The sequence below is a fragment of the Balaenoptera physalus genome (assembly GCF_965194825.1).
Source record: "Balaenoptera physalus genome assembly, chromosome: 5".
Taxonomy (NCBI): domain Eukaryota; kingdom Metazoa; phylum Chordata; class Mammalia; order Artiodactyla; family Balaenopteridae; genus Balaenoptera; species Balaenoptera physalus.
The window spans coordinates 18,485,369-18,502,838 of NC_138884.1; the positions used below are offsets into that span (position 1 = coordinate 18,485,369).

Below are 17,470 nucleotides of genomic sequence, written 5' to 3' on the forward strand. Positions count from 1 at the left end.
TGAGAGCTCCCAGAGCATGACTGAAGAGAGAGAGGGCTTTCTCCAAAATTCAGAGGTCCGAGAGGCGAGCTGGACCTTGCAAAGGAGTGTGAGAAGGCAGTGCTTACGAGGTAGGAGACCCAGAAGTGCGTGATCTCTTGGAAGTCAAGTGAGCAAAGTGTTCCTAGAAGGGAGGAATGATAAAAATGCCTTAGTCCTTGCTTTACTGGTAAGACTTTCGGGGTACCTGGGTGAGAAAATGATGTGCTTCAGGACCCATATGGTTTCAATAAGAAAGTGCCAGGTTCAAATAAGTCCTAGGTTGGTTATTCAGAGAAAAAGACAAGATGCGGAAAGACAGTCTGATGTAATGACAAGTAGATGGATTAGAAATTCCTTGACTAATGACACCCAGGGGCACACATAAGTGAATGAGTGTCAACCCCAAAGGAAAGTTCTAGTGACATGTCACTGGGTTCTGCCCTTGGCCTGCTCAACATATCAGTGACTTCTATCAGTGATAACTACACTTGACCGCAATCAGAACAATATAAGAGGCTTGCTAAAATTAAGCCTCCCGGTGTCCACCCCAGACCTACTGAACCTGAATTTGCCAGGTGGCACTGGGACGAAGAGCTAAAGGAAGGCCTGAGTTAAAAGAAGGAATTGAGGGAGGAGGTTGATTGAAAGTACAGCTAAAACCCAGCTAAATGGAATGGGGAATGTGCTGGATGACAGCTTTGGGCTCCAAAGCAATCTTAGCAGGTAGACATGCAGGTAGACTATAGCTGGGTCAATTTGGAATCTTGCATTTGCCTCTGGAAATCAGCCAGATGTGGGATGGATGGAGGAAACCTAGCTGGATCTGAGACCAATTTGGGACTCTTGGTGATGAACTGTGTCATCTCAAGCTGCACTGACAGCAGACAGGAGAGAAGGGACATGATCCAGCCATGCCCTCTTTGGCCCCTAAAGCACCCTCTCCCTGGTGCAGAGGACACCCCAGAGGGAGGTCAGAGGTGCAAGACCAAGATCATGAAAGGGCTCCACCCAGAGAGAAGCAAATGTTCAGCCTGGAAACTCAGAAGGAACCAAGGACTAATATGGAGAAGGACTTACTGTGGGATCCAACAGGGTAGACCCACATTCAATGAAGGAAAACTAGTAGGCTAGTAGGACATGATCCTAATGGGGTGGGAGGAAGGTCTTTCTAACAGTAAGAGAAACCCAGAGAGAGAGAAGTCGTGAGCACTTTGCCAAAGGAATTGTTAAACTTCTATACACTCCAAATAAGCATTGTTGCAATGTATTGTTTTATTTCTACATGTATATGTTTTATGGATATACGCATGCCTTTCCTAGACCATAAATTCCCTGAGGAATTACTTGCCCAGAGTCCAGCGCAAGCCCTGCCCCATGCCGTGTGCTCGGCAAATGTTCTTTGAATGAATGAGTTGATTATGGCTGGACGTTGCCAAGCCTGCTGTAGAGGTGATTCATGCTACGTGACTGTTAATGTTCCTTCTAAAAGAGCAGATCCTATGATTTCTGAAAAACTGCACCCAAACCAGTTCCCTCTGGAGACACATTCATTCTTTGCATCTTGACAGTCTATTTGGAATTTAGATATTATAAATTATTTAATTACTATGTCTAATATTCAACTGTAATATTAGTCCTAGGTTTAAAGCTCAGCCTGGTATTAAGTAAGTACGAGGGGTAATAACTTTTGCCTCCAATGTTTCTGTACTCCACACAGAAAAGTGCGAAACCCCATCTGTTAAGGAAATCTGATCCTTCCAGCTGTGACCCAGTTTGGGGATTTACCCTCTAGGCCTCTTTTCAAGTAGATGTCACCGCATCTCCCCTGGGGGGATTTACTGGCTCATGGGCTGGTGTGATCTGCCCTGCAGGTGCCTGCGGCTGCCACCCTTGGCCAGCTGTGGCTCACCTCAGAACGTCATGCCATCAGAGGCCTGGTCTAGCTGAGAAGTTAACCCAAAGGGCTTCGGTAGAGTAGCCTCTGCAGTTACCAAGTCAATCAATGCACATCACATCCTCCTTAAGACACCCCAAAACAAAGCCAATTCTCGGGTCCATGGATCAGAGCCTGGAGCTCTCCTAAAATCTGAGGCAGCTTTCAAAGCCACCACTCTGCTCTTTTCCCCAGGTAGGAGTGGACATACTGTAGTAATGCATCCAGGGCAGGGAACCACGTGTCCAGAGAGCATTTACCTCATACCGGGCACTGTGCTGGGAGCCATCTCATTTCACCCTCACAGCAATCCTATGAGGTGACATTAGTGGCCCTTGCATAAACAGGGCAAGGGTATCTCAGATAAGTTAGCGCAGCTGCCCGAAGTCACACCGACGGAAATGGAGGGGTCAGTATCTGAACTGTGGTCTGCTCAGCCTAGAGCTGTGCTTCTTTTTTCCTCTCGGCAACCAGAGCGATCTTAAAACAAAAGCCAGATTAGGACACTCCCTTACCAAAATGCCCCAGTGACTGTCTCTCACCCAACTTCTGCAGGACGCTGCCTGCTCCGGGCTCTGCCTGCCTCTCTTTCCACATCCTCTACTTCTTCTCGCTCTGGCTCTCTCCCTTCCAGTCCTACCGGCCTTCTTCCTGTTCCTTGGAATCGCTAAGTCCCTGAGACTCAGGGCCATCATACTTGCTATTCCCTCTGCCTGGAAAGCTGTTCCCCTAGTGCTATGCAGATCCCTCTGACTTCATCCAGGTCTCTGCTCCAGTGCCCCCTCCTCAGGGAGGCTCTTCCCAACTACTCTACCTGAAAGAGACCCCTTTCCCCACCACTCTCTAACTAGCCCTTACGCTACACCTGACGTTTCTCAGCAGCACTCACCATACCTGCGCGCGGATTCCTGGCGAGTAGACTGCCTACTGCCGGTGCCCCCACTAGAACGCAAGCCCCACGGGGCAGGGGCTCTGCATCATTCGCTGCTGCATCCTCACCCCCAGGCTCAGGGCCCAGACGCGTAGCCAGCGCACACCAAGTTGGGCTGTTGCGCACCTTTTACCCTCTGCTACTTCCGCTTGGTCCCAGCTCACAGAGCCCTGCTACACATTAGCTGGCTAACCTTGGCCCAGTTACCTCAGCCCTCCAGAGAAACCTTCCATTTGCTGATACCACTGGCCCTGACAAAAGAGGGAACTGCTATTTCACCCCTCCCTGGAGACCGCATCGTTCCCTTGCTCTGATATTTGTATGACACTGCCAGTTTTAGAATTTTGTGATTTTATCAGAGAAGAGACATCTGGGGCAACTGATGAAACAAAAGGATAATTATATTTCACAAAGAGAGAAAAAAAACCTTCAAAACAATGAATTTTCTATGTATTGCTAGAATAGACAATTAGCTCATATAATGCCTTCCAGAATCATTTCAAAGCTGATAGAAATGGAATGATTAAAGGAGAGTTATAAAGAGCTGTATGATCTGTCACTGAACCAAACAGAGGGCTTCTAAAAGTGGAATTTCTGAGATTCCACCCATACAAATCTCCAAGCTTACAAGGGGATTGAGGCAGAAGCTGATCATAATCCAGAAGAAGGCCAGTATTCAACAGAACAGTTTCTAGAGATAAAATTATCTCTGTTTTCGGAACATAATTTGTCTCCCTTGATGTATAATCCCCGCCCTTCCTCATAAGGTGCCCGGAAGGTGGTTCATTTTCCATAAAACATTTCACACTCTGTAGAAATATTACGTAAATAAACAGAGGGTGGTTCAATTTCAAAACTCTGGATTTATTTTGAATTTATTGGATGCAGTCTATCTAAACATTGTTTTACTTGTGGAAATTCCTTCCTACGTCTGAAGGGCTTTTGTTTGCTGGACTTTCGTAGTTTTTCTCTTCTTTCTTAGTACATGTAATACTTCAAAGGAACTCCTGACTTTGGGCCTTGGTCAAGCTCAGAGGGTGAAATACCAAAGTGATAAGAGAATGGTCTTCTGGGAAAATTTCAGCCAATGTCTTAGTTTACAACTTTTAAACAATCCATCCACTCACTCACTCTCACAGGTGGGAGATAATAAAGCTTCACTGTGTAGCCAAATACCAGAACAGATAAAATGCTGCCAGTGATCGCACATCCAAAGAAGGAAGAAAAAAGGAGTTTGTGTTTATTTTTGAATTCCACTGCTTGGCTTCAGTAGAAGTTGCAGAGAAAAAATTAAAAGGTATGGATGGGAAGTGAAGTGGAGGAATGGACACAGCGCAGTGGTGTCCTGAGTGTGTTGTTCACAGAATAAACCACCCAGAACATTGTAGCTTCATGCAGCCTTCGCCTGCCAGATTTAACCCTTTCTGTGCTGTATTTGATTACAAAGTTTGAATATTCCTTAACACTTTCAATCAGCAGACAAGTGTTCACATTCTTTAGCAACAGTGATAAGTTTCTCTGATATTCAAACATGAATTATATCTAGCTTTCTTCATACATACCGCATGCTAACACTCAGCACCTAATGCTCACACTAAAATACCCTTTTTATGGATTGACTAATCTTCCAAAGGGTTTTTTAAAAAGTAAAAGAGAAAAAAGGCTACAGGTGCTTGAAGTATTATTTATAAGCATTACTGAAATTCTTGTAGAGTGACCAGTTTAGGCTCCATTCTTAAGGAGTCTTTGAACTGTGACGTTATCTTCCAAGAGTACTTTTTCATTAAAGAGCCATGTTTCCATATACTTGGCAGTTGTCAAAGAGGAAAAAGAGACAGCATATAATGTGCAGCTTCTTACAACCAAAATGTGTGCATTTTAATGTTTAACTTACTTTTTCATTCCACGCCCACAGTCCAATTCCAAGAAATGCTATTCCCAAAAACTGAAAAAAAGGGAGAAAGTGGTGTAAGTATGAAGGTAAATGCCATGTTTTTACGAGTACAAAGTTTTCAATCAATTTTTTGGTTACTTTACCTGCTGAGAAATAGTTTTCTCTAAAACCTGACTAACGGTCTTTAACAGGAAAAGAAATACCATCATCCCCTAGATTAAAGTTATTACAGTATTAAGAAGGGCACCTGCTTACTGTTAATGTTAAGCTTAATGCTTAACAGATCATGAAGAATAATAATTAGGTAGAATCTTGAGTAAAATTAAAGTCATCAATAATGTTTAACGCTGCCTTTTGGATAGGAGAGGAAACAGTGAGTAAATCTGAGCATGATGTTCACTAGAAAATGGATAACTAGGGGCATGAATTTAGAAGAGCTGGAGATTCTCTCCTCGCCATCATGCCACCATGAATGGGCCGGGGCACGGAGGGCATGCCGAAGTCCCCAGTGTCCCTCCGCAAGCTCTTTATCACTCCTTCAAAAGGGAACATGAGGGACCTCTCTGGTGGCACAGTGGACAAGACTCTGCGCTCCCCATGCAGGGGGGCCCGGGTTCGATCCCTGGTCAGGGAACTAGATCCCACACGCATGCCACAACTAAAGAGCCCACCTGCCACAACTAAGACCCGGTGCAACTAAATAAATAAATAAATAAAAGGGAACGTGAACCTTATCAAGTCCAGGGTGACCCAAAGAAAACACCTGGATTCTTCTGTTTGTCGGAAACTTAAAATACTTATATTGCAGTTGAGAGGGCTTCCATGACTCGGCCTGGTCTCAACTCAGTGCTATAACTTCATGCATAACACAGAGTAAACAAATAACACCTGAGATTGAGTTGAAAAACACACAGACTCCCTCAGCCTTCCATCAGCTGCACTGAGTATGGGGCTGGGGAGGGGAGCAGTGAGTACCCAGGGGGACGGTCCATTTTAATTAGTTCTCACTGTATTCTAACTCAAAGCTTTAAGATACACATTTTCCCACCACATTTTAACATCTCTGAAATTGGGATGTGTCTTAAAATCGATGATGGCTCATAGTTTGCTTTTTTTCCCCTTGATTGTACCTAAAATAATGGTGTGTCATATAATCAGAGTTTCACAGGTTTGGTGACACGTTGCACAGGGCTGTCCACCCACTAAGAGCTCAGTCATCAGGACTGGGTGTAACTGGCCACGAAGAAAGACACATCTTAGTTCTCATCTTTATTATCCATAGCAGCTCTGAGTTTCCTGTCCAAACAGTGAAGTGAAAAGAGGGTGGGCAGGTTGACAAGCAGTTTCAGTCTCACGGCAGCTGTTTATTTTACTAACATCTTGATCAAGTTAAATGTCAGGGAAGCTGTCCACTGAGAGGGGGGCGTGGAGAAAACAAGAGTGAGGGTGGTTACTCTCTCCAGTTTCAGGGAAATCTGAGAAGGGTCCACCTGGCGAGGTCTTAGCCATTCGCAGCGGGGAGTTACTGACACTTTGTAGGCAACGGCTAATAAATCCGAAAGGGCTGGGAAAATAGCAGGAGCAGAGGGAAAAGAGGGGACTGAAAAAAACACAAAGGAACGACTGCTCTGAAAAGGTGGTGGTGTTTTTAAAAGCAGAACCTTCCAAATCCCCGTACAATTACCTGACACTGTAGTGAGATAGCATTCAATGCCTTCTGAGTCCCTACACAGAAAAGCTCAGCAATGTGTCCTTGATTTAGCAAAAACCGAGGACCCCTTTTTTCCTACCCTTGCTCATAGAGGTTTGAAAAGTGTTCAGAAAAATTTGTCTTCAACATCCCAACAAAAAAACCCACTACACTCGGCCCCTCTACTGCCCAGGCCAGAATGCTATTTTGCTTTACAGTTCTGATATGAAGCCACAAATGCACCAGTCCCCCAAATGACTCAAAAGGTTTTGGGGACTCTGTAGTACACAAATAAAGCAATTCAGCACGTCACTCTCATATTCACAGGTCCTAGGCACAGTAGGGTAACAAGGGGCAAGTGCACACACAGGAGCCCTTCAGACCTTAGAAGACACGGAGCGCTTGACTTCATCCACATTGACATCAAACACAGCCCAGTGAAATGCAAGACTTTCTCATGCTAAAGCTCTTTGTGGACAAAGGTTCGGTCACTTCCCTGATGCAGTATTTAATCACAGTGTCACCTCAAGCAATGGGTGAGATGTTGTGGCAGAGGACATAGTGGTCCATTGTCCCTCTTGCTGTCGAAGAGGGTGGACGTATCATTGCTGAGGGCCCCTGCCTCATCACTAACATTAAAATTCTCTTTATTACTTTCCAGGCACTCTGCTTAGTGCTTTGTATGCCGTGTCTCTCTTAAGCGTCACAATAATTTTGTTCTGAAATAGGCACTATTATTAACCCCATTTTAAGAATGAGAAACATGAGGCTGAGACAGTTTAACCCTCTCAAAGGCACACAGCTTCCGAGTGGAAAAGCAGAGATTTGAACCAAGATGAGTCTAAACATCAACATGCGTGTTCTTACCAGTTTTGACACATCCCCCTTTTCTCCTATGGGACAGAAAATGGAGGCATTCAGGTTAGAATTATATGGGATGTGACATGGGCATCATATATTCCCTCCCCAGGAAGCAAAGGGAAGTTGAGGAGGTAAAAAGAGATGAAAACCTTGCCTTCACATTAAGAACTGGTTGTAGAACAGACGTTCCCCGTGCTGGTGTCATCAATGGAGGAAAGCGGAAAACAGAAAACATCAGTGGTGGGTCAACTTTCTCCTCTTTGTATGGAGTTCTCCTCTCTCTTTCTGGCACTTTGGAAAACCTTTTTCTTTCCCACATCATATATAAACAGATTGGAAACCAAGTTTTCATCAAAGAAGAGAAAAAAAATCAGGACCTAAAGAAGACTCACAATTTCCTTTGTACTCTTGCTCCAATATTTCCTGCCTTAACTGTGACTTTCCAAACAAGGTTTGAGAATTTGGAGAAAGAACACTGAATTTGAAGTCCAGGAAAGCTGTCAATAGCTAAGTGAGTGCCGCAGGGCCAGGGCCTAAACCCGTACATACCTTTGCTGCTCCATCACCAGTAAACGTCCTCCCAATTACTCCCAGCCCATATGTTTTGCTTTAAAATCAAGTTGATCCAGCTCCAAATAATTAAACAGAGAAGAGCCAAAAAAACAGAGACAGGCACGCAGCCCTTGAAGCACACTGAGTTTCCCCTTTCCCACCTCCCAAAGAAAAGGCAACCATAAACCCCCAGACTGACCTCATTCTGAAACCCAGAGGCCACCTTACAGGGAACAACCAAGAACATTAAAGTCAGCTCTTTATTCCTTTGAAACAGAAATAACCAGATCTGAGGCATCTTCCCATGCGGCAGGATATGCAAACACACAGTCAAATGTTAGTCTACCCAATTTTTGATGATTTAAAATGAATATTAATTTTGCCAACATTTGTTGAACGCTAAGTATGAACTAAGCACCATGCTAAGTATTGTGTTTTATAAGAGCACTGCCTAATACAGTAGGCCCCAGCTGCTGGGCATCTGAAAGGTGGTTAATTAAAACCGAGATGTGCTAGCAGGTGTAAAATATACACTGGATTTAAAACACTTAATAGGAATAAAAAGAATGTAAAAGATCTCATTAACAACTGTTCATTTATTGATTTTTAATTGAAGTGTAGTTGATTTACAATCTTGTGTTAGTTTCAAGTGGATGGCAAAGTGAATCAGTTATACATATACATATATCCACTCTTTTTCAGATTCTTTTCCCATATAGGTCATTACAGAGTATTGAGTAGAATTCCCTGGGCTATACAGTAGGTCCTTGTTGTTTATTTTATATACAGTAGTGTATATCTGTTAATCCCAAACTCCTAATTTATCCCTCACCCCGCTTTCCATTTTGGTAACTATAAGTTTGTTTTCTACTTCTGTGAGTCTATTTCTGTTTTGCAAATAAGTTCATTTGTATCACTTGTTTAGATTCCACATATAAAGTATATGAGTGATATCATATGATATTTGTCTTTCTCTGACTTATTTCACTTAGGATGAAAATCTCTAGGTCCGTCCATGTTGCTGCAAATGGCATTATTTCATTCTTTTTTATGGCTGAGTAATATTACAGTTGTTTTATTTTTGAGTACATGTTGAAATGATAATACTTTGGATATATTGGGTTAAATATATTAAAATTAATTTCACTTATTTCATTTTACTTTTTTATTGAAGTATAGTTGACTTAAAATATTATATTATTTTCAGGTGTACAACATAATGATTCAATATTTTTATAGATTATACTCCATTTAAAGTTACAAAATAGTGGCTACATTTCCCTGTGCTGTGTAATATACCCTTGAAGCATATTTATTTTATACATAATTTTTAAACTACAGCCACTGGAACATTTAAATTATATATGTGGCCTGCACTATATTATTATTGGAAAACACTGTTCTAAAGTGTCCCACAATAATCCCATGCAGTAGTAGCAGTATTATCCCCCTTCTATAGAAAAGAAAACTCAGAAACACTGAGTAAGTCTCCCAAGATTACATAGGCACCTGAGCTGGTTGCTCAGGAAACCTGACTTCTCAGTCCAAGCTAAAAACCATTATACTACTTTGCTAATGTGCATAAAATCTTTGTCCAGCCAAATAAGGGATGGAGAATTATACTGCAACTCATGTCCTAAGACTCAAAATCGCTTCTTTAATTTCTAGGTGTTCAAGGCAAAGGTATGTTTTCCTGACTGGGAGCAAGGATGGCACTAGGTAGAAACAGAGAGTGGCGTGCTGATGGAAGCCTGCCGGGCTGGGCAGGGCAAGAGCCAGAAGAGCTGATCCTTAGGCAAAGCTGGAGAGGAAAACGGCCCTAGGATGTGACCAGGGTGCCGGGGCTTCTCTGCCAGGAGGGTCACGTCTGCCCCCTTTTCTCTGAGGCTTACAAATAGAAAATCTCTTCCTCAATCTGTTGTTTTCACCCTTGCTGAGCCTCCAACAGATTAGAAATGGACCAGTGCTCCATTCTAACTGGTACAAAAATGGGTACTTCAAGAAGCCATTTATTCATCTATCTACAACCTTCAACAAATATTCTCGAGTTCCTACTTTGTGCTAGGCACTGCTTTTGTCTTGGGATAAATGGAGGTAAGAAAACAGATTTCTGGGGGGAAGGAAGCGGGGGTGTTACTAGTTGCCTCCAGCAAAGAGAACTGGGGCGGGGGGTGGGAGAAGAGGAAGGCTCTTCCTAAGAACCCTTTTGGGTCTTCTGAAGTTTGAACAATTTTAATGTATCACCTATTCAAAATACAATAAGTTTTTGAATGTTTACAAAAAAAAAAAGATAGATTTTTATCAAATAAAGTGTAAAAGGCAAAACCACCCTTGATGGTGCTCTATAGGAGAAGAAAATAAGGCCAATACAAACTATAAGAGGGAGATCTGACCTAGAGAGCGGTCCAGGAAGGCTTCCCTAAGTAAGGGATGTAGGAACTGGGGTCTGCAAGATGAGATGATGTTAACGGGCAAAGAAAGGAAGGAAGAAAGTTTCAGGCAGAGAGAAGAGAATGTACAAAGGCCCTGTGGTGGGAGAAGCACAGCAAGTAAAGGGTCTAAAAGGTGACCGGTATGGCTGGTGCACAGAGAATGGGGGAAGGGGGGAAGGTGTGGCAGGTTTGCAATGAGAGATGCAAGCAGGACCAGCCCATGCAGGGCCTCCTAAGCCACATTAAGAAATTCAGTCATCTCCCTAAGAGTGACGGGAAGGCATTCAGGGCCGTACATATGTCGTCGGCTGAGGTGGGGTGAGAAGGCAGGTCTTTATCAGACGTGGGCTTTGGAAAAATGATCTGAGTTGCAGAAAAGGTTGGAAGAGAGTTCAGAGTAGATGCACAGCAGCTAGAAGGAGGGCACTTTGGTCATGCAGACAAGACCCGATTGTGTCCTGGACTGAAATATGCTGGAGAAGCACACGGAATTGAGAGTATTTAGAAGTAAAACTGACGTTTTCAGTGATGCCTGGATATGGCGAAGGGGTGGGGGTAAGGGTGAAGGAGAGGGAGGTATAAGGATAATGCCTGTGTTTCTGGCATCTTCTACACGGAGAAGACTCTGGCTCTTCTAAATCCATCTTATGTCCTCTGACAGAAATAACTCTCGGGTGTCAATTTCATAACTAGCTTGAGATCTAGCAGCATTTCTGAAGGACAGTTTTCTTTCATGGGTATTTTGGCTGCTATCTGAATTCTCTTGGAAACAAGTTTCAGCTTGTATACTTTTAAAAAATAAATGATTTAAAATCCATATACATGTCTACGACCTCCTACGACTTTTATTCATAAAAGGAAGCAGTTATGTATAGATGTATGTTAAAGTTCACAGGCAATTCTTAAACAGACATCTTCAATCCTTTTTGCTTAAAAAATAATAATTACGTCAATGGCATCTGCCCAGCACCCTGTGAACAGACTCAAAATAACAATGCAGCAAGGTAAACACAATAGAGGAAGATAAAAATCAGGTCAATCTTCTCACCTAATTGGAATCTCGAAAATATTATCCTAAATAACAATGGAAAGAACTGTTATTCTTTAATCATCCTGATGACATTGTTTTTAAAAGTTTTAAGCTCTGCCTGAATAAACAGGAGAGATGCATTTAAAACATTTGACACAGAAGAGAGGAAAGAGAAAGAATGCCATTAGGAAAGATGTATTTTCCTGAGCCTGCAACACATGTACGTTTCATTAAGATGTTTTTCTGACACTTGAGTATGACCAACACTCCAGGTCTGGCGGGGTAGGTGAGGTGGAATAGTCCACACAAGTGTGCTAAATACCTCTGTTAACAAAATCCATGTTCTCTCTATCAAGCAGGGGCTGACTGCAGGAACAAAATGTCCCTGGCATAATTCTTGCCATGTCCGAGGAGTAAATATGGGCTGGTGGAAAATTCAATGCACAGAAAGGCAATCCCAATTCTGCCACTGGGTCTCCACATCCCAGTTTGTACATTCAAACTGTCTGGAATCCTCATGATAAGATGGCGTGGCAGACAAAGTTCGAACTTGTAAACAGGACGTTCCCCATCCAAGCCAGGGTCAACCTCTCACTTCACTTCACCCACACGGCCTCCTCCAAGTGGCCTGAACACACACAGCTTGCAGAAGCCCAGCTCTGGAACTCTGTGGTTCTGTAATCTCAGGAAAGGTTCTTCATTCATTCAACACATATTTACTGAGCATCTACCGTGAGCCAGGCAGCCCTCTAGGGACCCTGGATAAATTGGGAAGCAAAACAGACAAATGTGCCTCCTCTTGGGGCTGACGTTCTAGTTGGGGCGAGGGGGGAGGGAAAGACAATAAAGAGAAACATATATGAGCTAGATAACAGGCCATTTTAGAAGCACTGCAGGAAAAGAGAATGGCATAAGGGGAATGAAATATGGTCCAGGGTGGAGGGAGGTGTGACACCGAAATAGAGCGGACAGAGCAAGTCTCCACTAAGAAAGCTACATGAGCAAACACATGACAGACATGAAGGAGTTGACTGATGGATGTCGGGGAACTGTGTTCCAGGCAAAACAGCAGCCTGGCTAAGGCGCTAGGGCTGAGGCGTACCGGCTGAGGCGCTACGGCTGAGGTGTACAGGCTACGGTGCCACGGCTGAGGCGTACAGGCTAAGGTGCCACGGCTGAGGTGGACAGGCTCGTGGGAGGCACAGCCACCCCAGGGCCGATGCGAAGGACAGAGAGTAACAGGAGCCACGCTGGTTGGGCTTTGAAGCCATGGCGGGTGGTGACTGTGATTTCTCCCAGACAGAGAAGGAACCACTGGAGGGTCTCCTGACTTCCTAGAGCCCCCTGGTCCTCATTTGTCCAATGGAGATACTAAGGGCACCTGAGGAAATGCACAAAACAACTACAGGGGTCAACGTGACAACGAGCGACCGGGTGAGATTCAAAACTCGAATCACATGCCCAGAATAGTTGGTACTTCCTACGCCTTAGCTCCCTCCCCGTCCTCAGGCCTTTCTCAGCCTCCTCCTCCCCGCCTCCCTGGACCTACCACAGGTCAGTGTGGCACCCTGCTTCCACTCCTGCCTACTCCGAGGATGAGAAAGCGTCCTCGTTCACAGTGACCAGAGGGCCCTCTCTTCGCAACTTGCGCACCTCTCGCTGCATGTACCCTTAATTTGACATTTACACGCACGGGATTGTATAGGAGTGATGTGGCCTGAGGTCAGACTCCAGGAGCGCTGGGGGCTGTGTTAACCAGAGAGCATGTGCCTGTTTAAGGGACAGCAGCACCTGCCCTCCAATTAATCATCCCCTTCCCCTGACGCAGGCTGGAGGCTCCTTCCAGGAACAGTGTACACAATATCCCTGTGCATTTAGAAGAAACAGACTCTAGCCAGAATACCAAGATCAGGTTTAACCACAAATCTTTTCTCTTTCTTATCCTAGCAATCTGGTTCATGAATTCTGGGTGTAATTGGCCCCAGAACTTGAAAACCTACTAATTCTGAAATCTCACATTACAATAAGTTTCTCCCCATCAGGGCTTCTTGATGCATCGTCCCTCTCCCTAATCTTATCACTCCTCGTTTTTATTTTATATCCTCTGTGATGTGTTTTGGTTTCATTATATCCATTTTTAAAAACAGAATCTTTTTGGAAGAACGTGGGATATAAATTATCAGCAATATTGATGGGGACAACTTCTCCATCGACACGCCCCTTTTTCTGAAAACTGTCCCCTACCCTCAAGGGTGAGACCCTGCAGCCACGTCTGCCAAGGAGGGCCCACTCCCTCCCAACCCTCTCTCTAGACTGAGGAGCAGGTTAGGGTGGGCTGTGTGTCAGGAAAAGTCACTTATTAAACATGAAGCTGAGCCAGAGGCTCTCTTCCCCAGAAATCGGGTGTTGGACGCAGTGACTTTTGTCAGCTTCAGTCTCCCTTATGCTAGAACAGACTGGGGTGCTGTGGATAGAGCATGCACACGTAGAAGCAGAAAAGAGACCAAGGAAAACTCCTGTTCCTGTCTGCTCTCTGCTCCTTATCCCCAGGACCCCTGGCCGCACTTCCTGATCCTGGGGTCCACGTAATGCCCCTGGGTCCCTATTGTACGTCTCCCCCTCCCATCTTGGCTCAAGCTACTTTGGGGGCTTCCTGTTACTTGCAACCAAGAGGGTCCTAAGACGCAAATAAGAAACCAGATTAAGTTCCCTCATATTTACTCCTGTGACAAGCTCACTGTAAACAGTTAAATGTGTGGAACAGGCATGAGCGTGATGGGGCTCGAGAGACTAATGATCTGGTGGAAAGTGCTGTTCCTTTCCAAACAGCTGAGTCGAGACTCCAGTGGTTCTGAACTACCGGGTAAGCTGTTGTGACTTGGTGAACATGAAGTTCAACAACAAGTTAGACATGATTCAGCCACACTCTACCTGACGGAAAGGGCTGCCCTCTGCTTGCTTGTTGAATTTTGGAAGCAGCCAGAACCCAGGAAATGGTTCCCAAAGCAGAGCAGTGGTTCCCAAGCATGAGGGACCCGTGTTTCCTCCTCCTGTTTTCCCAGAGAGGATGGAAAGGCTCTCTCCGCCTTTGAGCTTGCTCTGCACCAGCAGGTCAGAGCACCTCTTGAAGAAATGTCTACAATCCAGGGACAATCTTGTTCAGAAATTCCTGTGTTAGAATTTGGAGCTTAACATTTTGGCAAGAACTAGTCATCTGAGATGGGAGGGGAAAGAAAGGGGGAGGGCTATACAGGCAATAAAACCCATATTCCTCTTGGAAATTACTCAGGCAACGCAGGCACACAGAAAGGAACGTGGGGGGTTATGTAATTTTGGATGGAAACATGGAGGCTGCAAGTTTACAGCCCACTGATCTTTGTCTCAGTAAAAGCCAGGCTTACACCACCTGCGCTATTCCATCTGTAATTCTCTGATTCGATTAGACCAAGGCTAAGAAGAGACCAGAGAGATGTTCTAAAGGCTGCGGAGGACTGAGGGATAACTCAAGTCTTTCAAACCACAGGTACGACAAGTAAGTTGTCTGTAGACAAACATCAGCCTTTGTGGGAGTAAGCTCCTGCTGTTTGCATTAAACAACCAAGCAGTGCAGCAGCTTTGAAAGTTTAATACTTTCAGATGTATACTGCTTTTGTGTTGAAACACCTTAAAGTTTTAAAGAAATATCTTAGGCAAGACTTAAAGGTTAATGCAAAGAAAACTTAAAATAGGATTACTCTTTTTTAAAGCACAAGTAGGATTATACCTTTCAACTCATTTAGTAAGTACATACCTTCAATATATACTGGGCACTATGCTAGGTGCCAGGGACAGAAAGGTGAAAAACGTAACAGATGATCTCTTTTCTTAAAGAGCTAACTGTCGAGGGTCAGTGAGGGGAACAGATAAGTAAAACCAAGGCTCAAGCACAGGGGACGGAATGACGCCTTCCCAGAGACACGTTGCCATAGAAACACAGAGGCGAGGCTCTGGGATCGCTGTGCGGAGTCAGAGGAAGCTTCCTAGGAAGTGACACTTGAACTGAGATTTAAAGGGAAGGAGAGAGGAAGACCATCTCCTGCAGAGGAAGCAGCTTGTGCAAAAGGATCAAAGCCTGAAACAGCATGTCCCTCAGGAATCCGTAAATGCTCCCAGGGCTGGAGCAGAGACATCAGGCCAGGTCCCCGCCAAGCAGTGCTTCTCACAGCGTGGGTCCTGTTCCAGGGACTTGTTAGACATGCACATTCTCAGGCAGCCCCAGATCTACCTCCTCAGCAACTCTGGGGATGGGGCCCAGCAAGCCCCTCTTAAGAAGCTCTCCAGCTAATTGTGATACACAGTGAAGTCTGAGAACCATTGGGCTAGAGGTTGCTAAGCAGGGACCTTATCACGGCATGCTGTCTGTGTCCTGGGGACCAAGGTACCACCAAGTTACTTGAAGCCAACCAAGGATTTTTAGCAAAACAGTGACAGGATCAGACTGCATTTTAGAAAAATCATTCCAGTACGGCATAGAGAATAAATTGAAGGGAGGTGAGACTGCAGGCCATGAGACAAGTTGGGAGACTCCTGCAGTCATCCTGGTGACACTGACACCAGCCCAGAAAGGCAGAGGCAGAGGCACTGGCAGTAGATGAAGACAGAAAAGATTAAGGAGGAGACGCTACAGGACTTGGTGACAGGAAGCACAGGGTATAAGGTCAAAACCATGGTTTTCTAAACCACACTGCCTGGGTTTGAATCCTAAATATGTGACCTTGGGCAAGTCACTTAATCTCCCTATGCCTCAGTTTCCAAATCCATAAAATGGGGATATTAATTTCCATGAAAACAAGCTCCATGGGAGCAGAGATTCTTGTCTGTTTAGTTCATTCTGTACCCACCAAACTTAGAACAATGTGTGCTTCACAGTAGGTCTTAAATAAATATCTGTCGAATAAATCAGTGAATTAGTTGTGGGAGATGAGGAAGAGAGAAGAATCTAAGAAAATTCCCAGGGTTTTAACTTGATAGGCTACGGTGTCCTTTTCAAAGTTAGGGATACGGATCAGTGAGAAGATTTTAGGAGAAAGATCAATTTTAGAATTCAGTCTTAGACACATTACAAACTCAGATGAATGTCAGACATGCACGTAAAAGTGTCCTGGCACAATTGTATGAGGTCCAGGAGGCCAGACAGCAGACTCGGGGTTAGAAATCCAGCTCCATCACTTACTAACTGTGTGACCTCAGACAAACAGTTTACTCTCTCAGTTCTCTACTTCTTCCTCTATAAAACATGGAGATAGCAGTATCCATCTCATAGGGTCACTGGGGTAGATTGAATGAGATGATGCATATAATGTGCTTTTGCAAAGGGCCTGGCACACAGGACACGCTCAATGAATAATTGTTCCTGTGGTTATCGTTAAGGCCACATAAAGACTTTGTAGAGAACAGGACCAAGCCATCATCCCAGAGAACAGTAAGATTCATGGTGAAGTGCACAGAGGGAACTTGAGGGGAAACTGCAAAGAAGCAGACACAGGGGCAGCAGGAAACCAAGACAGACAGGTGCCCCCAAAAGCACAGATGGAGAGTCTGACACCTGTAATTATACATTAAGTCCAGGAGAGCCAGGGGCTGCTCTACTAAGCAAAGGGGCTGAAACAGTGGAGACTGCTTGTGTTCAATTAAACTGAAATGAAGTGTAGAGCAATGAGGAAACATTCAACACAATCGCTTCCCTTATTTCAAACTCCTTCCTGACCCCGGACACCACTGACATCACCATCAGACAATCCCCCCAGGACGTCTGGGCAACACCCAAGGTTAATTGAGAGGGATGGCAACTACCAAGAAGGAACCTGGGACTGGCCTTGGGTCACCTCTAGAATGGCTGGTAATGTCCTTTGCCTTGTGTAAGAGACAAAAGGAGAACAGAGTTAGGCAACATGTTTCAAAGACTAACAGACTGGGTATCAGGAAACCCCAGGTTTAGTGCCAACCAGGACATTAACTAGCGTGTGAATTTGGTCAAGTCACTCTGGACAACAGTCTCCTCAAGTGTAAATGCAGAATAACAACTCCTGCCCCAGCTACACAGGGCTGTGGTGACCAACACAAGGGGAGGGAAGACATTTTGAAAAG

General features: G+C 44.6%; 1 protein-coding gene across 4 annotated transcripts in view; it reads right to left on the bottom strand.

The window, feature by feature from the left end:
• The window catches only part of TSPAN5 (tetraspanin 5), a 170,095-nt gene that overhangs the window by 24,715 nt on the left and 127,910 nt on the right, over positions 1-17,470 (bottom strand). For 3 of the 4 annotated variants that reach the window (XM_082461849.1, XM_082461851.1, XM_082461853.1), the window contains exon 2: positions 4,780-4,830. The exons of the other annotated variant lie outside the window; for it this stretch is intronic. In XM_082461849.1, the coding sequence (XP_082317975.1) occupies positions 4,780-4,830 (51 nt within the window). The remainder of the gene's footprint in view (positions 1-4,779; positions 4,831-17,470) is intronic. 4 annotated transcript variants of the gene reach the window in all.